This window comes from Cygnus olor, chromosome 10, assembly GCF_009769625.2.
Source record: "Cygnus olor isolate bCygOlo1 chromosome 10, bCygOlo1.pri.v2, whole genome shotgun sequence".
NCBI classification, from domain to species: domain Eukaryota; kingdom Metazoa; phylum Chordata; class Aves; order Anseriformes; family Anatidae; genus Cygnus; species Cygnus olor.
The window spans coordinates 15,584,720-15,610,601 of NC_049178.1; the positions used below are offsets into that span (position 1 = coordinate 15,584,720).

At 41.7% G+C, this 25,882-nt stretch overlaps 1 protein-coding gene across 22 annotated transcripts in view; it reads right to left on the reverse strand.

Moving 5' to 3' along the window:
• Positions 1 to 12,617: 12,617 nt before the first annotated feature.
• Positions 12,618 to 25,882, reverse strand: part of MAGI1 (membrane associated guanylate kinase, WW and PDZ domain containing 1) — a 324,538-nt gene continuing 311,273 nt past the window's right edge. For 15 of the 22 annotated variants that reach the window (XM_040568203.1, XM_040568194.1, XM_040568201.1 and 12 more), the window contains 5 exons: positions 20,621 to 20,711; positions 20,438 to 20,501; positions 19,448 to 19,594; positions 18,076 to 18,214; positions 12,618 to 14,464 (listed from right to left, as the gene is read on the reverse strand). In XM_040568203.1, the coding sequence (XP_040424137.1) occupies positions 13,764 to 14,464; positions 18,076 to 18,214; positions 19,448 to 19,594; positions 20,438 to 20,501; positions 20,621 to 20,711 (1,142 nt within the window). In that variant the 3' untranslated portion in view covers positions 12,618 to 13,763. Of the gene's footprint in view, positions 14,465 to 16,013; positions 16,103 to 18,075; positions 18,215 to 19,447; positions 19,595 to 20,437; positions 20,502 to 20,620; positions 20,712 to 25,882 lie in introns of all 22 variants that reach the window. The other 7 variants (XM_040568215.1, XM_040568198.1, XM_040568214.1 and 4 more) reach the window with 4 other exon arrangements.

The window sequence follows — 25,882 nt, forward strand, 5'->3', positions numbered from 1 at the left end:
TACAAGAAGGGCAGCTTTTATCCTGTAACACGGATGAGAAATGCACCCATAACACTTCTCCTATGCCAGGTTGAGAGATTAGCTTAGGGATGGGGGTGGCAAATGTAGGAGATGCAGACTGAAGAGCATTAGCTAGATAGATGAGCACAGTGAGAAATCAAGTAAGAACTATCCAACCCACATTCCCACAGCCCCAGGCAAACGTGAAACAACTTAGTCCAAAAATCATTCCCAAATCTTTTTCTGTGTGCCTACTGCAGGCTGTCCGCTTCTGATATCACAGTGGATGTTTCCAGGCACTGAGCTGTAGGGGAGAGATGGGGAGCTCTGGCTTTCAGGAGGACACTGGGGGGGCTTCCCTGTTTTCTTGCAGAGCTGGCAGTGCTATGTTGTACAGCCCCACTGCTCCTTCTCGTCCTCGCTGTAGGTGACAGGACCCCTTTGGGGCATCCAGAGCAAGAGGATTTACTTCTTGCTTGAGCTTTCATGCTCATTTTTGTTTCAGAAATACTAGAGCAATTTAGTTGTTTGTACTGAATGTTACAATGTTCTTGTCTCTTCCCAGTCGTGTAAGCTGGAATTTTACTTTGCAAAAATAAGACGAAATATTTATTCCAGCCTTTCTCATGGAACAGAAGTCCCCCTTCTGCTCACCTCTCCCAACAGAGCCTCAGTCCAAAGGGAAAATGTCCTTGAATACCCTCTCTTCCTTGATGAGTGCAGAGCTTTCCCCATCTGCCATCTGAGCACAGACAAGAGTCCAAGCCTTGTGTCAACTTCCAGCCTCCTTTCGTAATATGGAAATGACAGCGGTTGCTGCACATGGAGCTGAAATCAAATGAATAAATGAATGTCAGCAGACTGTGGGTAGAGGCGCAGAGGTTGCATAACAGAGCCACGACAAGTGCACAGATGCAGCGCGACCGAATTGGGTGCTGAGTGGATCGTCAGGGCTTGTTTCTGAGGGAGGCACCTCATCATTTCGCAGGCACAGCTGTCAGCCGATGAATTATTCCCAGGGAATGAAGAAACAAAGTCCTCTACCCATCCAGTTACTTGTGCAGGCCACTTGGAGGGAATATTCTGTGACATCTCAAGGTAAATTGGGTGGCGAAATATTATGGAGTGGTTCCTTCTCCCTGCAGGATGAGTGTCTAGAGATATCCTACAAAATCCTTACTCTGTCAGTGTCAATAACCCTAAAAAACATATTACCAGCTGCACATTAGCATTAATGTCACACTGCAGGCATGACTACATGGATAGGGACCAGCAGACCTGTGCTCCTTGCCCTGGCCAGGTGGAAATGACTTCTGATCCAGTAGCAGACAGCCATGTTAGCAGGAAGACAGCTCACTTGAGAAGTAAGGCCAAACTTTTTGCCACTATTTGGCTTTCTTATTGTCACTGCTCCTATTTGTCTCCCTGTCAGATGTCACTCCTGCCAACAAGCCCTCTAAACTGAACTGGAATGCTTGCTTTTTATCCCCTTCACTTGCAGCAGCAGAGACGTATATGAACCAGCGTTGCCTCAACAAACATGGCAACAGATTCTTAAATAAACAGCACGCTCCCATGCTTCATCCCCCCACACAAAAACACCACTTCAGCCTCTTTGTGCTGCTTCCCCTCCCAAACTGCAGCAGCAAAGCAATCAACGAGAGAGTGAAGTAGTAGCACGTAAAGCAGACCTGCTTCACTCTGAACAAACACACAAATAACCTCCAGTTTCAGAAGGAGGAATGCACAAACACTTAGGAGATAATTCCCAAACCCAGCAAGACAAAAACTGAGTTAAAAGACTCAAAACACCTGAGCAAGCAAAACAGTCTCTTATCCCTCACTAAAGCAAACACAAAGACGAATTGCATTCACTCTTCAACCTGGCAAGCCAGCCATAATATATTGCCTGCCACAGCGATGATGATTGTTCTGCTCTCCACCTTGGCTTGATATGCACTTGGCAGATTCATAACTCTTTCAAGCTCTCCAAGATAAACATGTGTGTGCCTGATAGGGAACTTCAACTATAACCTTCCTGGAAGCATCCAATGCCCCCTTGCCTGGCAGAGAGGCGGATTCAGGCCCTACCCCAGGGACGTGGCTTAGCTGGTCGGGTCCAAAAGGGTCAGAGGGTCCTTGTGCTTCGGGAAGTCTCCTTTCCTCAGTGAGGATGGGTAGGGGCACAGGTCCCTGCTGCCTGTGGATGCCTGAAGCATCCTCCAACATGCCTGTCCCCAGTCCCATGAGGACCACAGTGGGGGTGCATTGTGTTGGCCACCAGCACATGTAACAGGGGTATCCCCTCCTCTTGCTGGGCTCTGAGCTTGCTGATGTTTTTGGCAGCCCACCTGTCTTCTCCTCCCCTAAGCCCAGTAGCTGAGGAACTCCTACTCTGCCTGATGCCCGCTTCCCGTGTCCAGACCTAATCCACTTCAAAGGCTAAGCTGCCACAAGGGACACGCTTCATGGGGGAAAAACCAAACCACTGTCACTCAAAGGGGTCAGAGAGTTTAGAAAAGTCATCTCCCCCTTCACCCCTAAGCCATGGAGGATTAGCAAGCAGCATCAGAGACTGCTGAGGTGAGAAGGGCACCCACAGCCAAAGGCTGCCAAGAACTGGGAGAACATGGGAGCGCAGCTTGATTTAGGTGAGGAGCTGGTGGATTTAAATCTTGACTGAAGGAACACTTTAGACTCACTTTTTCAGTGGTGGGAGGAAAAACACAACAGTCTGTGGCTGTGTGTAGCATGCGGAAAATCCTGAGTTGCATCTTAGGGCTGCATACATGCATGTATACATACAAAATACATAGCAGGTGTTGAGAGAGCAGCCAGCTCATGTGGAAGCAGGAATCTGCTCAGGACCATCACAGGTCTGGCTGCCAGATGCCTCTGTCCTTGTGCAGAGAGGGGTGGGTGAGCTGCCACCAGCCCCATGCCAGCCCCCACATTATTCCTGAGCCGAGCCCCGCGCTGCAGCTGGACAGGAGCCCACCCAGCTCCGCACCCGCAGCTTGGGCATGGCCATGGGTCAGCTTGGCTGGAAGGTCTCCAGGAGCCACACAAATCTCAAGTTATTAGCCACTAGAGAAAGGTGAAAGTAAAAAGAATAAAGTCCCACCAAAAGAAGAGCAGGCGCATTCTCACTAGCCCAGTACAAAAAGTCTCTGTGCCCTTCAAGTTTCTCACAATAAGCAAAAGTTATGGGGGTTCATTTGTGTCGGCAGCTTCTCAGAGGCACGCTGGGGAATGGCCTCCCTTCCCATCAACTTCTTCTCTGCTTCTGAAGAAAAACTAAATCCCTCACCTTGTCAATATCGACCCTGATGTGTTAAGGGTCCATTTGTCAGGACTAATATATCGCCGCAGTGTCAGCATATCAAGATTTACGCTTGTCTGTAAAGATGGGTTCATTTCAGAGACCTATGGAGCTTTAGTTACTGGGCCTTGGCCTGCCCTTTAAACCCCATTTCAGTTAAAAAAAAAAATGCTATAACCAGCTGCAGAGCAACATGGAAACCATGGAGCTTGTGTTCAAGCAGCCTTGTACTCAGCCCTGCACAAGTGTCGCTGCTCACAAATCTTGCCCCCCACTCCTGCCATAAGGATAAGCCCTGTTTACATGAAAGACCCTCGTGGTCCTTCAACACCACGCCGTAAGGATCAGGCTGTGTCTGCAGGGCATGAGCTTCTCCATCTCCCACCACGCCAGACCCTGCTAACCCTGTGGCTGCTCCGATTTACACCGTGGTCTGCAAGAGCAGGATCAGGCTCCGCAGCCCCAGCGGGTATCTCGTAGCAGCCCTGGAAACGGGCGGCAGCCAGAGGCAGCCCCAGCACATGGCTGGTAGAGTCTGACCTAGTTTTAACCCTGCTAAATATGCAAAGAAAGAAAATGAGCGTGTGTGGGGAAAAGGACAGCAGCGCAAAGTTTTCTCCGTTTCCTTGTCACTTCTCTGCTGCTTCATCTATAACATTTGTACGTTCATCCCACGTTGAAACATTTCCACTGCCTTTTATTTTTTTTTTTTTGGGGGGGGTGCTGAGAGAGGAAAAACAGTTACTCTTGAAGGGTGGGCTGCTTTTGTGTATCTGTGTGGACAAGCTTATATGAAGGTACAATTTTCAAAAATGTAAAGTTTTGGCAAAATATAAGAACATTTGAAAAACTGTTTGCTATCTTTTGCAGAAAATCTCTCCTCAGCTGTTTACCTTTCCAGTTTGCTTGTTTTTTGCAGTCGTTTTGTTCTTACCTTAGTCATCAAGAGCTAAATGCTACCCTGACTATCATTCTGACAGGGTTTTTATTTTTTAAGAGAACGGATTTTTATGCACTTGGTGTTATCTTTATTTCAACATCTGCCTTTCCCTCTGTATTTCTGGTCCACTTCCACCATAGAAAATACTGAAACTTCAGCTTCTCCTTCTGATTCTCTTTGAACTCCAGACCATTCGCGTAGTACATAACTACTTCATTGCTATGGAAACACTGTTTTACTCAGATCACCCCACGCTGTTCTGTATACCTGAGTTTTGGCACCTTAATTTCAATACAAAATTGTGCTTGCTGACAGCACAGGATTTACCAAGGGTACGTGTAGTCTACCTTTCTGGTCTGCTTCCTGCAGCTCATACTGAGCCCCCTCAGCCAGGATCTCTTGATGCCCATGATGCCAGCATGTCCTAGCAGTCTGTGTACACACCTGAGCCTGAGCCATGGAATGCCATGGCAAGACTGGGAACATGGTTCAACATAGGGACCATAAGAACTTGTGGAAAAAAAAAATGGAAGTAGAAACCCTCTGAATATTTGCTACTGGCTAACAAGAGAGAGAAGAGATACTTCATCTAATGCACCAAAGTGAACAGACATCCCCAGACTAGATCCAATTTCCATCCCCAGACAGCAAGCAGCGACACACTGGGCAGACATCACGAAGAGGAACTTCACGGACAGGGAGAGGCCAATAACAGGATACAGAGGTACAGCCAGGTTTTGAATGCACTCGTAGTGTAAAAGAGGATTTGCCACATGATAACACGTGTGGAACAAGTCTTGGCAATGAAGATCCTTGTCCAAGTGGTTAAGAAAAAGCCAAGGATAGAAAAAGCATGAAAACCATTAATCAGTAGACCGCAAGTGGTGCTGTTTCTGGCATAAGTTGAGACAATGCTGGTCATTATGACTCCAATGAACATTCCAGACCTCAGAAAGGTTCTTAATTAAATTATTACATCCCTGACTTCAACATAACTCAGGCACATGCTTGTATGCTTTCCTGAGCAAGGCTTTTTTTTCTGAATTAGGATCTCCATGATTGCAGTCAACTAATTATTTGAAAAGCATTTTCATCTGGGCTCCAAGCAAGCAAATTAAATACGATTAATGTGGGTTTGGCAGGACTCCATGCAAACAAAAGTTGCTCTGTTTTTGCGTAAAATTGGAAAATTGTTTTTTTGCTAATAGAGCCTGATGTATGAAATCTGCTTGTGCAGCTTCTCAGTATTTTCCCAACTTTTCCACTTTGCTGCAAAACTGTTGATGCAATTCTGCTGTGATAAATGAAGCCCCAAATCTCACAGCACCCTGCCTTTAGTACAAGACCTTGTAGGAACCAGAGACTGAGAAGGAATGAATTGCTGCGATTTGCAGTAAAAGTGATAAAGACAAAGAGCATGCTGAAAATAAAGGAATCAACGGTATGCCACTTTATCAAAAGAGATATACCAAGACAGTGATATAAATCACAAGGTGTTAGCAGCTATGGGATAATTCAGGTAGGAAGGCGAGTGGGAAAACATGAACCAAAACATCTCTGTAAGTACAAACACATACTAAAAAACAGATTTCATTTTGGACAGAAGTAAAGTCAAACATACAACCTTTTTTTTTTAATGAAGCCCATAACGACGGTCTGCTTGTCTCTTTACTCAGTATTTTACTGTGAAATTCACTTGACTTCTCCCTCCCAACAGCTATCATTATGGATAATTTTTCTCAATGAAACAGGGACTAAAACAAGTCTAAACCTGAAGCCAGTGCACGTCCATTTTTTTTCCCACTGAATTAGAGCACATCCTTTTTACAGAAGAAATTTTGAGGTGAAAATCATGAAACTGTGTTGCTGTAATACATGTCAGTAACAGAAAGGATACGTAATTTGGAAAGACCATGAAGCTTTGTCAGAAGAAGGAGCTATTCATATTAAATCTTAACTGGAATAAGGAGAGTCATCCTGATGAATGAAATCCTTAGTAAGCAGAGGGACGTGATTTTTTCCCATATATTGAAGTGATGCTAACAGCAGAAGCAATGATCATGAATATTAATATTATTTGCATACAGAGTTTAATCTCTAAGACAGAACTTCAGGCTAAAAATATTTGAGTCAATGCAACGACACGGGATGGCAGTGTTTGTCACTCCGCTCTCAGCAAAAGGAAGTTTTCCTCCTTACGTGGAGGTCTTCATGGGGGAAAACCCACCTATGCAGGCTCTGGGATGCCCCAGAAATGTGTACATGTGTTCGGGAGCAAAGCAGATCTGCGTGCCCACCCGTTTAGGCCACTGACTGCGGGTGTGAAGGCAGCCCAGCTGCGATGCACCCCAGAGGTATGGGGTCCCTCGTGCAGGCTTGTTCCGGGCTCTCGACACAGGCTCTAGAGAATCAGAATTGTGTGTGTGTTGCCATGCTAAGCACCTCAGAGTTGTTTATCATTTGCATATTTTTGCATGGTTATTGCACAATTAAACTGAAAACTTCCAGACCGTGCTGTCCCAAAGGCACAAGGAGCTTTAGCCGTAGTCAACTTTCAATCCTGTTAATTAGGCAGGGAAAAGAAAATGTTTTTGTCGATGCATGCCACACGTAAGGAAAGTTCATTTAGCAGCTCCTCTTATTAAGAACTAAGCCTTTTCAGGGTAGAAAACGTATATTTATATTCAGTGATATCAAGTATCACTTGTATAAAGCAATACTTTCCAAGGACTACTGAAGACCTGTTTCAGACTTTTTCTCTAAGGTTCCAGAAAGAAGATTTCTTTCTGACATCCCAACCAAGTATTTTGTCTAAAAGTACCTGTCCCATCAAGTTATCCTTTAAAACAGAGAAGGGACTGGAGAAGGAAAACAGATGTCTGATGCATCCTCAACAGTGCAGCCACCTCAGCAAGAAAATAAGAACGCATGACAAGAAACATATGCCATATATTTTCTTATGGTCTTTTCTTTCTGTTACTGCTATTAATACCATGTTAATAACTCACACTGGGGCCATCTTTAAACATCTTCTAACCATTCAGTACGTTTCACAGAATAATGAAGTCAGTACTGTGAATCAGCCACATAAATCTTACGACTGCTTTTAGTTTTTATGTCACTTCTGGAAACCCACAGGACATGGTACTCTGGTGCTCCTTCAGAGAGTGATTCTTGGCTTTGTCTGCGTCCCGAGGTTGCCCTCTCCTCACCTCTCCATGCCTGTGGTTGGGACCTCCGTTTCCATTGAGGAGTAGGAGGGGGCCGCGCTGACCGTCCCTGGTGCTGTACTGTACAACTGCCTCGTGCTCTTGGACATTAGCCCCGCATTGCACAACTGCAGTTCAAAGGTTACAAAGACAAGGGCTTTGCCAGCAGACTCAACACTTCAAAGCAGTGGCAACAATTGCTGGATCAAATAGAGAGGAAAGAAGTTGCCTGGGGGTTCCCCAAAGCAAACTGGAGTCTTCGAAGCAAAAACAGGATCCAGAAGAATGTTACTGAGAAACAATGAGCAAAAACTGCTCATTTATGTGGAACAAAAGCCCGAGTCCTCAAGAAACTCTCCAAGTTGCTTCCGTATCCAATCAATATTTTCTCTAGCACATATGGAATGAGCCTCAGCCAACTTCCTCCCCCAGACATTCCTGTTTCCGACTATCCTCAGACAGAAGCAAGATCGCCAATTCAATGGATCTCATTCATACTTAAAGGCACCAGCTTGGAGGAACAGTCTCACCATCCACTTCTCCTGACTCAACAAATTACTGCAGATAAGCTCAGCCACAAATACACCCGTAAGTATGCCCTTAGCACACAGCAAATGCAAGTTAATGTCACTTAACCTCAGTCCTCTAATGACAGATAGAAAATCTGAAGACTGAAATTTCTGAAAAACAGCAAAGGAAGGAAAGTTAAGACTGGCTGTAGATGACACAGGAGTGGAGAGGAAGCCTGGTCTATGAGAGCCACATAAGCAATGTCTAATTCCTGTTCCATACAAGCTTGACTTCTTGCAGTAAGCACCCAAGTCCCATCAGCTTAGGAATGGACCCATTAACCTTGGCTGAGGCACAATGCCAGCAATTTACAATTGGTTGGATATGACCAAAGAAAACACTAAACCAAAGTATTTCTCAGCAGACCATTTTCCGTTCTTCTCTCCTCTTGCTGCAACAAACCTCCACAAAAGTTCTCTTTTAAGAAACTGTTTGTTGCAAAATTAAAGCTAATGAGACTCCTTGAAGAGAAGAAACCGCCTCCATTTCAGCTTCAACATCTTGAGGCTCAGACAACTCTTTGAAACAGAGGATTTGCAATTTGCACACTGACAGAGATTTGCTGAGGATAACAGCCCTCCTCAACTCCCCCACACCTGCCCAGACAGCCAGCAACATTGATGGTGGGTGTTCATCTCTGCTGCTTCAGTGAGGGGTGCATCGATTTAGCTCACGTTTTCACTGAAATGGGTTTACACAGAGATGTCTGATTTGCTCTGAAATGGAAGCACTGGGGCATGCGTTACTTTCTGCTGACTGGCCAGAGCTCATCTGCTGGTACCCATAGGCCCAGATATGCAAAGTCAGTTGGACACTAAATTCTGCTGGAATATGGGGGTTAATAAATGGTAGTGAATAACAATTATACAGTTTTATGTGTATTTATATAAAATAAACTATACCATCATAAACTACTTATATTATATTAATTATATTATATTAAGTATATAGTTAATAAACGTTAAAACTGCCTGATCCCAAACTCATGCACAAGCCTCACTTCATTTTAATGGCATTTATACCCTAATATATCCTAGATAGAATATGCTCAGAACCATATCCACTTATGGGTATTTAATTGAAAGTACAGACACCATTCTGCAGACAACTTCTTACATTTTGATTGAATTTGTTAGTTTGTTTTTAGAAACTATCCTGCAGCTATCACAATTCCATCTGGGAAGGAGCATGTGTGCTGTCTCTCTCTCCTAGGCCCTGTAAATATCAAGAAACATAATGATTTTAAATACTTTAGAAACTCTGTGTCCACATTTAAACTTTGTGTTTTTAAACTTTGATGGACATTTATTATTTAGAGGAGCACTGTAAAGGGTAAATTTCACATCACAGCAACCTGTACACTAATTGCCGTGAGTTCTTTTGAAGAAGTGGTTTGAGGGCCTCTTGTAGGAACATGGACGAGAAGAGGATGTCCTACAAAGGCAAGGCCTTTGCTTTTTCCCCGATGTGTTGCACAGGTATAGCACTATCTTGCTGTAAGTTTATGGCAATAAAGGCAATATGGAAAAAGAAATAATAATGTCTTAAATTCTGAAAAGCACTCCCTGACTTGAAGTTAGGGACTTTGTGACAGATTGTCATAATATGGTCAGTCCCAACCATTGAAGTTCTACATGCATTAAGCAGCAGTGCTTGTGGCAGCACATATTTTACACTCCTTTCCATCCTGAGACCCCACAATTTTCCATTTGTATGACACTTTACTGCCTCTTCATTATATACGCAGGGAGTAATGCTGATGGATTAGCATCACATCCAACCGAGATCCTGGCATCATCTCAGACTCATGCGATTTACAACAACTGCTGAGTAAATTGGGGTACTTTTTTAGTTCCTACTCTTTTTTTTCCTTTCCTTTTTAAAGATTTATCTTAAAAAAAAAAAAAAAAGGTAACCTCAAAGGTCTAACAAGCACACATTTACAGATGGCAGCAGCAGGTCATAAATGACATCTTTTCCTGGTACTATTTATGAAAGCCAAATAAACTGAACATATTATGAGCCATTTATAATATTCTTCGGCAGAATAGTCAGCCAAGAGACAGAACTGAAAGCCTGTTGTAACAAAAGGTATCAAACTGAGGAGAACAGTATCTATAATTACTTCTACGGTGATAAAACAAGCATAGTACAGCAGATGGATTTAACACAAAATCACTATTAAATAAAACACTGGCTCGAATGCCAAGAAATGAATATTCAAGGAGGAGGGAACTCAGTGAAAGCGAATAAAGGCAGCAAACATAGTGCAGCTAGAAGTTCCTTGTAACTCCAACCAAAAAGATCAAAACCGACATAATTCTTCATGCTGGTGAACAGCCCCTCTGCAGACAAAAAAAAAAAAAAAAAGTATTAAAAAAAATTCAGGTATTAATCAAAATGACATACACAAATGACAGGACTGAGCACATGGGTGGTATAGGATCCTAACTATGTAAAACTAATAAGAAAAAAAGGTGTTAAAAAGAAAGGAAAATAAAGAGAAACTAACAATATCAACATATCAACTTGCTAAGATTTTTCACTTATCACTTCATAAACTTTTCACTTCTTCATCAGAAACAAGTTTTTTTTTTTTTTTTTTTTGGCAACTCCATAATTGTAGATCATTGCTGGAAAACATCAGCAAAGTTACAGTCTAAAAAAGTGTTTCTTTTTTAGAAGTTTTGAAAAAAATGTAAGTATTTCATGGTCAGAAGTAAAGCTGGAATGAATTAAAGGGAATAGAGTTGCACCATGGAATACAGAGCTGCAATGCCCTGCTTTAGACCAGGGCTCCTTCTCAGTGGGTTTGGAAGCAGTAGAAAGGATGCCACCACTAAAAAGACATTATGAGCAACTACATATTTTTTTTTCCCTCATCTTTCAGTATTTTTTAAATTAAATGTTTTGTAATATAAAATTTCAGTATTATGTAATATCATCTTTTACATTAAAAAAAAAACAACATTTCGAAAGCTTAAGACTCGCCTAATCAGCTAAGATCATTTAAGCTATGCTATTATGTGATCTTGGAGAGGGTAAACAGTACAAACAGCGGAAGATATAAAGTCAGGAGCAATGTATTCCATCACAATATAATTTCATAGTAAAAAAGCACTGGGCGTCATAAAAGATTCTAACCTAAAATGTCCATAAACTTTCTCACTGACCTAAACATACCCTTAAAGACTCAGGCTGCACCAGACTACCTTTGCAGGTGCTGTGATGGATATACAAACTGCTCACTGCTGCGTGTGATGATCTTGAACAGTGACACAAAAGCCAGGCATAATAACAAACCCTGCTCCACCTAAACACTCAGCTTCTGATTATTCTGGGGAAGAAAATCTTATATTGGAAAACTGGGAACCTTTGCTTTAAGGCTTGTCAAATGATTAATGTATGCAATGGATGACCTTTGGAAACTGTAACCTACAATTTACTAATTTAAACAGGGATGAGTAAGTAACATTACGTTGTGGCTACTCCTTTATCACTACACTCGTATGTATGCTTTGTATGGAAAACTTTATTTGATAATAAAAATAGCATTCACAGACTTTCTCCTTCTTTGTTGCTACATCATATACATAGTGTCTGTTCCGAGGAAAGAAGCTTGTACTGGGTAAGTCCACATCTACTCATCCTAGTGTTATGTATAAACCCAATTAAGTCAAATAAAGCTATGAACAATGTAGTATTTATATATGCATAGTGTTTTATAAAAAATATTGGCCCACATACTGCTTTTCATCAACACCGAAAAGAGCATTATGTCTATAGCACATTGCAAGAAATGATGATTGAAGAACAGAGACTGCATACATGTGCTTAATAATATATAAGCAGGCCCACCATGAAGAAAGAAATGATATTCAAACCAACAAAAGCTTTAGAATTACTTATATAGTCTCCCATTTTAAAACAGCTTTACATACCTGATTCAGTTTACATTAAAATATATCCCCCTGAATCAATTTGTTCCATTTTCAGAAATATAAACACTTAATCACATTCCTCACAGCTAAATTTTGTCATAAATCCTCTTTTATACAAGAAAAAGGCAACATTTTTTTTTTCTTTTTTTTCTTTTTTTTTTTTTTTTCCAACAGGCTCTATTAATTACAATTTAAACTGTACACACAATGATCGGCCATCTTCTTTCTTGGTTTTGTTTTTACAGTACCATGGCAACAACAGTGATAGACTTGCAATGTTTTTGTGTTCATATGGAAAATGTGAAACAGCATACATGTACACACCAATGCACTGTAAAAAGCAGCAGTTTACTTTAGTGGTCCAACAGTAACGGCAAACATTTTGGCTCAGCTAGGCAGTAATCCATTAAAATCTTATACCAATGCTACAGCAGACTTACCACACAACTTGCAAATTTGAAAATACATCTTAGAAACTTGCAGGTTTCCCTTTTGCTGCTGTTCTTCGACTCAAATTTACAGCATATAACCAGTACGGATAGGCTTCTACAACCAGGTTGTCCCACTGATTACCTCTTTTTGCCCGTGTTTTTTCTTTGATACATCTGATACATTTTTTTTTCCCTTTTTTTTTCCTTTTATTTTTTTTCCCCAGCAAGTGCACTCCTTTTGTCTCAGTAAGGATGAACCAGTAAACTAAAAACTTAAATACCTACGAAAAGGAGAATTTTCTGAATTTGGCAAAATAAGAAAAGCCCACTGGTTTTGCCTGAGCAGAAGGAATACACCCGCTCCGAGGGAGGACTCCGCTCCCCACCGCATTGTGCCTTGTCCCAGGATCCCGTTCCCTTCCCTTGCTTCAAAGCAGACAAAACAATACCATGCATGCTCCGGTTGCTGTCCATATACATCTAGAAGATGAGTAGGGCTGCGGTGGCTGCCTTAATGACATATCGTTAAGTGTTGCTGAGGCTAATGAGAGATCAACAGTCTACGTTAGTGTGTGACACAGGCATGGTGGTTACCAGTCTTTCTGCCTTTGCGCATCCTGTAGAGGGGGGCCTGAAAGTATAAACTGTTCATGGAACAAACTAGAAATTCCTTATCGTAAATCATCTTGTGCTGTGTGGGTTTTTTTTTGTTCTTTTATTTATTTATTATTTATTATTATTATAAATATCCTTCATTGAAACAGTAGTCTCTTCAAACAGTTCTTGCAATTTTAGGAACATTTTGTCTCTTTCTTTTTTAATTCCTTCAGCAGGAGCGCTCCATTCCTACTGAGATGAACAATATTCTTCCTTCCCCACCCCCAACCCTTAAAAAATTTTCTACATACAGTGTAGCAGTGAGTCACTAGAGAACAGTCTGGATCAAATTATTCAAACTTGGTCATAAAATCCTTTACCTATATTATATTACTGGCTACCCCCATTTACTATATTGGGGAGGGGGGAAAGTAGCCCGATAAAGGAATTATTCTTAAGAAATCTACAAAGAATGTAGAAACAGAACTTTATAATCCTTTAGGACCAACATTTGGCAAGTAATTAAAAAAAAAAAAAAAGAATACACTGAAAAATACTTTCTTTAATATTATACATCAGGCACAACACTTTTTTTTGTTTGTTTGTTATAAGATTTCATCTGCATAAAAGGTTTGTAGGACCAGCAGGTGCCGGGTGTCTCCTCGCCTTGCGGAGGCTGGATCCTTCCAGCTCCCGTGCTCTCTCCTCCACTCCCGTGGCGTGGGGCAGGCGACGGGGACCCCGGGGGACCCCTCAGATGCTGAGGTCGGTGCTGCACTCCTTGTAGGGCCGCCTGCGCTGCTCAGGCAGGTGCCGGCGGCTCGCCTCGTGCTTCCAGCCGGGGTCTTCCCTCTCCTGGTGGCCGGCTCGCTCCTCCCTGAGCCGTCTGTCGGGCGACCTCTCCCTCCGTCGGTCGGACGACTTGGCCCGCCGGTCGAGGGAGGTCTCTCTTCTCCGGTCGGGCGACCTCCTCGGCTCTGTGAGTCTCTCCAGCGAGCGCCGGCGCCGGCTGGGCGACCGCTCCCTGCGCCTCTCGGGGGAGAGGTCTCTCCTCCTCTCGTGCCGCTCCCGCCTCTCCAGGGTGTTGTCAGCGCTCCTTGTCCCTTCCCTCCGCTTTTCGGGAGACCTCCTCTTCTGCCCGTTCACCACCGCCCTCTCCGGCTGCCTCTCGCGCCTCCTGTCCGGCGACCTCTCCGTCCTCCTGCCTGGCACGGTGTCGTTGGTTTTAGAAGTCCCATTCCAAGTGTGGTGTTCATTGGGATGTCTGCTAACCTCTCTGCTGCCTTTTAGGTCTCTAACGTAAGTCCGCCTGTCCCCATGTTGTGATGATTTGTGAAGGTCTGGTGGATAACTGGACTCCAATGATGGGTGCTGCCGTCGGTCGGATGGCGCGGGTTTCATTTCCGATACATTTTGTGAACCTGTGGCGGGACTGTTCCTGTCACTGCTGGGGTCTGCAAGAAAATAACAGCAAAGCGTTTGGTACCGAAGCCTTCCGCGGCGCCGTGACACCACTTATCACTCTTCAGACTTCATTAGTGACAAAAACAAACAACTGTTAAAGCAGTCAGCGAAGGCTAACCGGAGCTTTTGTTAATTTAACTGCGAACAACGAGAGTTACAGGTTAGTACTGGTGCTGCTCTGTTCATTAGCCGTGTTTTGGTCCAAGCCGATATCGTCTTTATGCTCTTCTCGTCATGGGGCATTTTACATTTCCCCCAAGCCCAATTCACAATGTTTCGCTCACACTACTTTCTCTACAGTGGGGTAAAAAAAAATGTAGTTTGGGTTGTTGGATTTTTTTTAACAGTTTCCAATAAAGAGGGCCGTTAGGAAATGATTTTTTCTTTTAAGTCTTTTGAAAGCATTGCCTTCCAGTTGTGGGAGGCTTTGTTTCAAATAGCGGAAAAAAGCCACAGAAAATAGAATTGATTATTATGTTTTGACCTTGTAAAATAACGTTTTGAAGGTGTGAGAATTAGACTGTAATCAAGCAATTTCCATTTTACTTAATCTCACTTAATTCTGCCACGTTATGAGAAGTCCTAGGGTAGATTTTGGTTTTGCCACAATGATTCAACAAATGATGACAGAACGTATGATTTTTTTTTTTTTTGTATCAAAGCAATGGAAAGGTATTGTAATATGTAGAATGGCTTTGATTAGAACCTAATCTCCAGTTCATTATTTTCATGTAGCGTTTCAGGTAAAATACAGCTGAGCTACCTCTGTAACAAACTGCAAAGCAGCCGGATAACCCCCCAAACCCAAACCCCAGCCCTGCACTGTAGCTCAACTACAATCACCCTTGTCATTTGTAAAGGATGTTTATGAATGATTCATTAGAGACACGGCAAAGGTATCTGTGCTGACTTAATGTGAGCATTCGTTTCATTTGGTTATTTTCTTTTTAAAGTAACTTCTGCACGGCAGCTGGGCCGGTGTTAGCTACACTTCCTGGGTGCTCCTTGCTGCTTGCACTAACTTCAAGGTGGGCTGTCCTGGTGGCAATGACCAAAAACCCTCACAAACACTTGCGGGGACAGAAATTTTTCTGCTTTTCTCCTTTTTGTTTTCCCTCCCCCATGCCAAACACTGTACATGCTCCTTGCTCCTGTCACCACAACGTGTCTCCCATCTGGTGCCATTTCCATTCCTTAGCTCAGGAGGGTCAGTGTGTGCATGGACTGTTATTTTGGTGATTTCCAGGTGAAACCCATGGTGCGACTCACGTGCGTGCATTTTTGCTTATTAGCTTTTCCAGGCAGCCGCTGGAGGACCACACCGCTTTTCCGTGGCTGTAAGAACGCGGCTTGTGGCAACCTGGCTATGGCACAAGGTACAAACGAGGCTTACATGTGTTGAGTGGTGTACTTACAATTCGGGGGACGCAGGGTGCTCGGAATGAATTGCTGTACATATAAAATATAGCGAAGCGGAAAGCAATGTGAGGGAATTAGGCCACAGCACAAAAACACCTAATATTGATTTTAGCTACAAACCGTAGTTTGATTATGGCCCATAAGGTAGAAGCAAGACTCCCCGAGCTTGTCATTTCTCATACATGCAGCGATATTAGGAGGTATCATCGCTGAGGAAGGAAGAGCCCAGCACCAAGAAAAGTAAGAGAAAGAGAAAGAGAAAAGTAGAAAATTTAGATTCCCTATATTAAAGGTGAAAGAAAGAAAAATCTTCATATTTTATCTTAGAATAAAGAAAGTTTATTTTTCCAGTCAGATTGTCTAGGCTTCACCCAAATATAAGGCTGCAAAGACAGCAGTTGTTATTATCGTGACATAAAGAGACATCTAAGAGGTGATTCATTAACCCAGACAACGAGAGCATCCATTCTAAAAGACAGCTGGAACAGCGACACAGAATGTCATAGAAAAAACATTAACAATCAAACAACAACGAAAAATAAAGTCCACCAGAGACCACAACATTAAAAATAAGTACAAAACTCATTACAAAAATATACAGCCTCATAGAGAAGCACGTTCCAATCGAGTCAGAAAAATATTGGAACTTAACATTATTAGAGGAACCGTTTGTGACTGCAGCGAACAGAACGAAGAGAGGAAGGAGTCCCAAATGTTACAAGGATATTTCTTTACAGTAGTGAGGCCCCTGTATATTAAATCCTTGCTTGGAGAATGAACATTTTAGTGGTTTAGCATTAGCCAAAATAAAATTGGTGTTGGATTTTCATCCTCAGTGCAACAGACATATGCTTTGAGATGTGAAGCACTTAATTTACAGGATATGTACGCAGTCTAGCATATGATACAGTACTGTACATCCAAAGGAGTATAGGAAAAGACAGAAGTAGAAAGAACATTACAGAATTTCAGTGCCATCATTGAACCTTCTGGTGTGCTATTTATATTACAGAAGTGTAAACCCACAACTTCCCTTCCGTATCATTAAATACTTCAATTGTTTGTTGGTTATACTCTGAATTGGTCATTTAAAGTTAAATAATGAACAGAGTGAGCAGAAATGCTCAAACTTGGTACAGTAAATAAAAAGAAAATCTAGTTCATAAATTGTGCAGAATGATTTTGGTTTTGTTATTAGGACATGGAGTGAATGATAAACACAGAACTTACTGACACAGAAATAACCCAAATAAGGGGAGAAAAATATAAAGGACATCCCTTCAATCATCAGTTTCTATAGAAACCTCAAAGACCTTTGGTTGGGAGTAGCCCTCCATCGAGGGCACAATATTTGACAATTATCTCAAATAAATAAGACATAATTATAATATTAAATAGTGTGCTAAGTTAAGCCACCCAGCAATCCAACCTCCGGGGGGAAGAAAAGGAATTCTAATGTACTTCTTAGTAAGAAACAAGGACTGAGTGTTTCCCCCAAGACGGACACGAGAGCATCTTTTCATAACCTCCACACCTTTTCAGACCTTACAAATTAACAAGTTGAAAACAGCAGACTGTTTAAAGGGGGAGAAAAGGGCTCAGGAGGCCAAATCAATATATTTTTGTAGTAAAGCTTTTCTTTTTTTTTTTTTCTTAAATAACTTTATAAATATTTACATAAATATTAAGGGAAGGCAAAAATCCCATAAGCCATCTTGGCATTCATGTCTATGGATACAGACAAGAACTAAGAGAATTAACAAAAATTCACTGCTTCAGAATAACAAATCAGGATCCCAGTTTTTGCATTGATTAGAAGTAGAGACCTATTTGAAACAACAATTCAGCCGCTGAGAAACAGTTTGGCACAGTTCAATGACATTCCTTGTTTGGCTGGACAAGACAATAAGGTTTTTTGTTTTGTTTTGTTTTCCTCTCTGATCACCAAAAATACTGCTATGATGATCTTGCCTTACACTGCGCCCCAAGTCCATGGAAGCAAGCAAAGGATGAAATGTGTAGAAAATTCAGCACAAGCGAGGCAATTAACCATATGTTGCAAAGGTTGGTAAGACACTGGTGAGAAAGGAAAATAAAAAAGAATTCCCGCTTCAGATCTTGAGACAAATCATTCATGGAGTGATGCCAGGGAAGAAAGGAATGTTTTCATAGTTTGACCCACCATATTCTGGGACAGAGCCATCTCCACGTTTCAGAAACAGGCGGACCCTGCGGCCACCATTTTTAATCAGTTCGATGGCCCGAGCGTGCTTCATGTTCTTGGTAGTTTCACCGTTGATCTCTAGGATTTCATCACCGATCTGTAAAAGCAATAAAAGAGAAGAGTCTAAGATTAGAAAGTAACCTGCAAGAGGGCCACCACCAGCACATCACAAAGAAGACAGTGTCCACAGCAAAGGTGGAAGAAGAAATATGCAGCAGGTAAGTCTACACGTGCCACACTCCTTCCAGTGACAGCTACTGCCACAGCTGTGAGTCCACAAAAACCAGCATGCAGAGGAGACATGAAGAAAACAGAAGGCTTGAAGTGTTGAACTATTTCTCTGCTATTTCGTAAAACCACCTTGCATTTTTGTATTGCTTAATAACTAGATCTATGTTAGAAGCAGTATTGTTTTATTTTATTTTGATTATTTTTAAGATTTTGGTCAAACTTGCTTGTTTTACAGTCTGCTGTAACCAGCACGTTCAAATATTTTTGAGGTCCATTTCTCACTTGGATACAGATACCTGGTATGAACCAATAAACCTGCTTTTGTAAACATAATTTATCAGGATAGAAAAAACAGGGCTTGGAGGAGCTTGTTAAAACATTGGCTTCCACACAGCAGCAATGATTTATTTTCATCAGCAAAAATTTTAGACTTATAAATCTAGCCCTGGCAATAGAATTTTGAAAATGCCCTGTGTGTGATTTATCTGTAGTAGACAAAGACATGTTGTAAAGTTATTATGCATTCTCTATCAGAGGAGCATGGAGTGCATAAAACTTGGCAATTTACTTTTTCTGTAGGCATTTTATAACATATGATTGTGCTGTAACATTTGTAATTTAGGTGATATGCAAAGTTAACAGCTAATACTCATTAAAAACTATACTGTAATTTTTTAACCCATCAGTCAACATATATGAATGGTCCCTCACCACTCTACCCAGCAGAGGAGAGGATCAGGTAGGACAACCAAATTCTCTTTTCATGGCTCCAGCTTTAAAGGAGCTGGCAAAGACTGTGATTGTAACATTTTGATTACCATGCATATCTTTGTTAGGCTTAAAAAGTCAGTTTATATATTAGAATTTGGAAATCTGGGTTGGAACAAGGATGGGGTGAAGTCTTCCAATGCATGTGCACTTTTATAGACTGTACATAAAGAATGAAAGAAAAGTCACTGATAGAAGTAAATCTATTGCTCCTTTCAGTTACAATTTCATTTCCCATTATCTGGCAAAGCAGAAGGCGTGCCTGCAGGGGAGAGGCAGAGCAGTCAGCTTATTGCAAAGCACTGTGTTTTTTAAATCTGTTTGTGCATACCCTCATCTTCCCACATCTCTCAGCTGGACCATCCTCAGCTAGTCGCAGCACGTACAGATCCATATTATACTCCCGGCCGCCTCGCAGGCTAAAGCCAAACCCTTTGGCTCCTCTTTCCAGCTCAACAGTGTAAAAATCTTGGTCCTGCTGGAGGGAAGACAACAGATGTGCAATTCAACAGAAAGTTAAATGCTTCTCTATTTCTCATTTTGAAATTATTCAACCAGTGAACGTTATTATTTCTGGAACTCGTTAAGTACAAAAATAAAATCGGTGGAGTTTTCACACACACAAGCATTTTCTGCTTCCTCAGTCCCAAACTGCAGAAGAAGGCTAGGATGACCTCGCTCCCAGTGTCAGGCTCTAGTTAGCTGGTACATGGGACAAGTCTACACCATGGTGCTGTCTTCTCCTTTTTGTTACCACCTCTTCTATTCCTTTGCAAGAAGATCAGAAGCACATGTACTGTTTTATTCTACAACACAATGCTGTTGGCGTAGGGATGTTTTGAAGTCCCTAATGGAAGAGGTTACTTCTGGGATGGCCAGTGGCAAGGAAAGATAACAGTGAAATAACCTCTCTAATAAGGTACTGTCTGCAAAACCAGGAACATGTTGGCCATTACCCGTTATTAAGTTTTGCTCTTTTTGTTCTCTGATTTTATCACGTGCACACAACAGTACTTTGTGGAGAGCGCCCTCAAAACATACACTTCCACAAACAAAACACATCAGTTATTACTGTAGTAAAAATGTTAGCTTTTTTTTTTTTTAAAGTCATGATAAGAATGCATTGGAAATGCTTGTCAGATGAAACAACAGCAATACATATTAAGAAACTAATCAGCAAATCCCTCTCCCTCCAGCAAACAGACTGAGGGAGAGCAGCCTCCCAGTAGGAATTTTTGAGGGAAATGTTTGAACACAGCCCTTCAGCAGACTGGAAGCAATAGTCTGTGGTAAACAAAGCAATTAGGAAGGCACTCCTTACCTGAGCTGCTTGGGGCTGTTTGAAATCAAACTGGGATTCCTGCTTTGGTTTGGTGTTGTTCCTGCTGCAGTGAATGAAACAAAGAGGAAGAGGAAAAATACAGCTCATGGAATGTGAAGGTGATTAAGAAGTAACCAAACAGAGCGCATGGCAAGATGCCCTCCTCAAGGAAAACAGTCTGACCTGGTTTCCTGCGGTATTTGCTGAGGAGTATGTGTGGTGGTAATTGTAGCAATTTTTTCTGCATTGGTCAATAAAGTAGCATTGGAGGATTCTGCAAAACAAATTTTATTTATTTATTTTTCATTATGAAGGAAGACCATTGGCTATGCGCTGAAAAATAAAATTTGCAAAGTCATTTCACTGGAAAGCATCAACATGGTTTTTTGTTTGCCTTTTTTTTTTTTTTTTTTTAAGAACTGGAAACTGGCTCAAAATTTCCCAAATCCAAAATGAACAGGATAAAGTCTAAGCTAAGTCATAGCAATTATGTATATAAAACTGTACAGTATCCCATTGCATAGAAATATTGGCCTTTAAGTTGCACATTGAAACTTAGTACGATCCCTCACAGAATTGCAGAATGATTTGGGTTGGAAGCGACCTTAAAGATACACTGTATCAGCCTGTCCAAAGGCCCATCCTCAAGGGTCTGCTTTTTCTGGTATCTGTCATCAGATGTACAAAATCACTTTCTACCCTTCTTCTCTGTAAGAAAAAAAAAAAAAAAAAAAAAAAAAAAAAAAAAGCCTTCCAAACACTAAGCCCTTCTAAACACTCCTAACGAGCTAGGAAACATCGTCACATCACTGCTGTTGTTGTAGCCTATGCTCTTGAAAATGTCAAGGCTTTAGTGAAAACATCATATTTAGTTTCATCACTGAATAAGTTAACTAGAAAAGAATGTGTGTTCCAGAAACCACCACAGCCAACCACCACAACTAGTGTAGAGCAGGGAGTCAAATATTTCTCTATATCTGTATAATGCATACATAGTATATTTATAATTTACTTTTACACAAATGAGGCTTTTTCAATAACCAAATGCATCACCATGATCATCAATCTAAAGGGAAATCCAAAGACACTCAATTGGAAAAAAGAAGAAAAGTTAAAAAAAAATACATAAATTCTGCGTTAGACACAGAACAAAGACTGAGTTGCGAAGGAAGGGTTGAAGAATGCTTTGTCTGTTATATAACGGCATGAATTCCAAAATTCCAATCATTAAAGTCTCCAAATATGGAAGGTTGGCTGGATTAATCTTAAAGTAGCAATAACTATTCCATGGATTATGAGCTTAGCAGTACTTCCTCCATCACAAATTGCAATCGGTAGGATTGAGATGTGGCTTTTATCTAATGCCTTACAAGGTGATATTGAATATGGCTAAACCCCAAACTTGCTGAAATATGTCCTTGAAATGCCACCCACTGGTGCCTGAGCACTCAAAGATGCACAAAGGGATGTGGAACTGCCTGCACCAAATGCATCAATGGCTCTGGGTACCGTTTAAAAAAAGGGTCACTAAGAGAATGCAGAGAAGAGGATTAACCTCAAAGCTTAATTTACACCATGATGAAGGACTCCCAGCCCAACGTCAGCACATGCAAAAGCCATGTTTCTCCATGCAAAGCAGGAGGAGCTTCCAAGTGATTTCCTCACTCCTGCTTCAGAAACAGGGAAGGGAGTTGCTGTAGACATGAGTTAAAAGTGACCATCAAGCTGCTCCTCACGGTACAGCATGGCAAAATGGTCCTCTTGCTATTTTGGAGCTTTATCATAGACTTCAATAAATATAGAGTTAACTTAGAACTCATTTAAAACTCTATCTAAAATTAAGGTCATGCGAATGTCATTAGCCAAATTTCAACACAGTTTTGGAGGAAAGGCCTGGAACACATGCATATGGAACTCAACATATTTTCCAGAAATCCATATTGTATCAATCTGGAACTGAAAATAGTACTGAACAGTTTCAAATTTTGAATTGTTCTGGGGTGTCTGCAGGTCAGCAATCCCTGAAAACATCCTCCCACTGAATTCTGAGGAAGAGTTAGTGGTATGTGCTTAACCATTCGAAATGCTGAATGGTTACCTCGGACAAGGATGGGCATTGGGACTGGAAAATCAGAGTCAACAGAAACACCTGCTCATTAGGCACAGCATTCCCAGTTAGTCACTGCAGTGGCAGGCACTTGCTCTTTTGTGGAACTGTTCTGCACACAGGACATCCCCACTACGTGCTATACTGACTTTATTTAGAAGAGGGCCATGGAATACAACTAATCACAAAACACTGCTCAATACTTTTCAAGAGCAAAATCTAAGCTGAATGCACAATCAGTGGTTAAAAAGATGCAGCTTGTTTCTTGAATGAATTTCTCTAGTTCAGTCCCTCTTAAAAAAAGGCACCATCAGACAACAGAAGCAAAATCTGGGTGGAAATATCTTGCTCTCCAGAATAAAATCACAAGGTTTTCTACCCTGCCCTTGTTTGCCTCATAAGCTCCAAGCATCTGGTAATTCACTTTATTGACTATGGAAAAAGCTCCCACTATTAAACAGAGTCCAGCTGTAATATAGATTTGCAGAAATGGGAGGAAATGGGAGGAAAAGCGGTGGTCATGGGTTTACTTGGATCTGGGAACCTATTTTATTTCACGGATTTATTTCAGTTGTGGAGGAACCTAAAAGAGCTGAAGGTTTTTCCTTTCTATAGCCGGTGCTTGTTAAGGGAAACTCAAGAAAAGGGAAAGAAAAAGAACTGTTGAAACAGATGGGTGCAAGGAGAGCACGGCTCCTTTGCCTGCAGCATTGTGCCCAAGTTAACATGCCCAAACCCATAGCATCTGGAGCCGTAACATCTTCCAGACGAGAGCTGGCCTGTGTCCAGTGGCTCGGAGAGCAAGAGAGGCTCCTGGGTCTGCCTGCACCTCTTGGGGCAGGCATGACCAAAAGATGCCTTTACAAGGCAGTGCCGTCGTCAGCTGGCTTGTGTGAGAGGGACACGTCCCTGTGTGTGGTTAAACTGTTGGATTTAACAAAGTAATTCTGTGTATTTTGTAAAGATGCCTTGATGCTAAAATCTGTCTCCAACTTCAGAAGGTCCTGAAACATGGTTAAGTGTGCTGTATTCACCCAGAACAAAGCCCCTGAAATCCTCCACAAATATTTGGAGATGAGATGAAGATGGGCTCCAAAGAAAAAGCAACTTTCCTCCCCTTTAGTAGGTCACACTAAGAATACCAAGTAGAGCAACAACACATCTTTGGTACAGATGTATCTTCACACCACTGTACTGGGTCTATCTTTAGCCCACCCTATCCCATGAGGCAGGATTTGTGCATCATTTTTGCTAGTGTTTTAGACGCAGGACACATGCCAGCCACCATGCAAAATTGGAAAAGAACACAAATACAGGAAAGGTTCTCTCAATAACTACAACAGTATATTCTAACATATACAGATTTCACCAACTTCTTGCACTATTCTGCCCTAGAATACACAGACACCAGTGCCTAATCTAAGGTTGTTTTTTTTGGCTGCTTGTACCCTTGCATCAGCCAGTAGCATGCTAACCCATCGTCATGCCATTGCAAATACACTCCTGTAGTGGTCTATTACAATGAGTTGGTGCAAGACTATCACACAGCAAAAACCATTGGGGGGTTTAATAATGTTAGAAGAGATTAGCAATGTGAGTTTATTGTGAGTCTTGTGATGAGCTTTAGTTTCACCTTTATCTGAGAAGCACAGCTTCTAATTTTTTTCCCATCAAAATACAATGTTAGACCCCTTAGACTTGCCAAAAAGCACCCCAAAATCAGAAGACAACTAGAGAAATAAAACAACATTGAGACTGATTTCTTAAATCACATGTTTTCTGAGCAAACCTCTCACCATGTTTCAGAGTGGTTGGCCTTACTACCCTTTGGAAATTAAATGCAGGTAGAGCTGGCAATCAGACTTTGAATTTACAGAGCTCAGCAAACAAAAAGGCTCAAAGCCTGCATTACTGCAAAAGAGTTGACTCCTTCCCAGAATTACAGTTCTCCATCTTCTCTAGGAATGCCTGATGTCAGTCACAGCTGGAGAGCTCCCTTCTAACCTAAGCAATTTAACAAGGTATTTTGTACACACATCTGCATGAACAAGGCTGGCTGAGCATTCCTGTCAGGATGCTATGTTCCTCTTCAAAAATATCAATGGATTAAAAGTTATTTCACATGTATTTTTTTTTTCTTCAAAGATTCACCTGCCTAGATTTTGATCAGATACCAAAATAAAGGTAATGAACAACTCTTCTCCTGGTTCACCTTCCAGAGCTGGCACACACAGGCCAGCTCAGCCATTAGCCTGATTCACAGCCATTTTATTATTCATGAATATTTATTTTGCTGGAAGCAGTAAAGGATCACATCCCATTTGACCTGGTTGCTGCTAGACAGTAGGAAAATAAAGCCTTCATGCAAAACAGATCACCCTAAAGAGAAATAATTTATAACCAGATCACCTCTGGTCCTGCCCTGTTTTTATCCTATAGCTAAACAAAGCAGTCATGCTCTGTGGGGTAACCAAATCCCCGTTTCAGCTTACTACAGCCATAGAAAGGAGAGTTAGCAACTAGTGAATGTTTCCCAGAGAAAATCACATCATGTAACTCCTTCATTCTGCATTACAGATACCAGGCTCAGTTCACATCTTCCCTCCGGTTCTTCGGAAGCGGTAAGTGCACTAGTGCTAGTCCAAACAGGCAGAGCGACAGCAAAATGCTTCCTGGCAGGCTGCAGGATGAAAAGGTCTCCTTCCAGTAGTTCTCATTGTGAGGAGACATCTGCAGTTCAGTCAGACTTTCTCAACCTTCCTTTCAAATTTAATCACACTTTCTCTACGTTTAACTGAATGCAAGTAATGTCCTGTGCAACTCTAAGAAATGCTCATTAGCACTGCATCTGAGCTATCAAATTCTATACCCGTGGATTTAGCTTTAAAAAAGAGCAATGTGAAAGAATTTCTGCTAAACGAGTACCCTCTGCGAACGTGTCCTCTGCAGAGCAGGACAATGAACAAATGAAATTCTTACAGTTTGGAACCAAAGCAATTTTAGCTCTGCTGCAGATGCTTCACGTACGTTTCTGCTCTATTCTTATTTGGCATCGCAGGTAGGGATTAATTTCATGAAACCGATACATAACGCAGACCCTCACTTGAACCAAACAGTTCAATGATCTGAAAATAGTACCAAGTGTCAGCATATTGCCAGGCATCCTGCACATCCCCTCTCATCTGAAACAATGAGATCTCATCCAGGGGAACCCTTATGACTGTCAGCTGCAAGCCCACAAGCAGCTCCGGAGCCATTGCCATTTAATAAAGTCATTTGAAAATGTACTGAGATGGCTTCAAAAAGCAACTTATGCAGAATAAAAACAAATCTTCTTT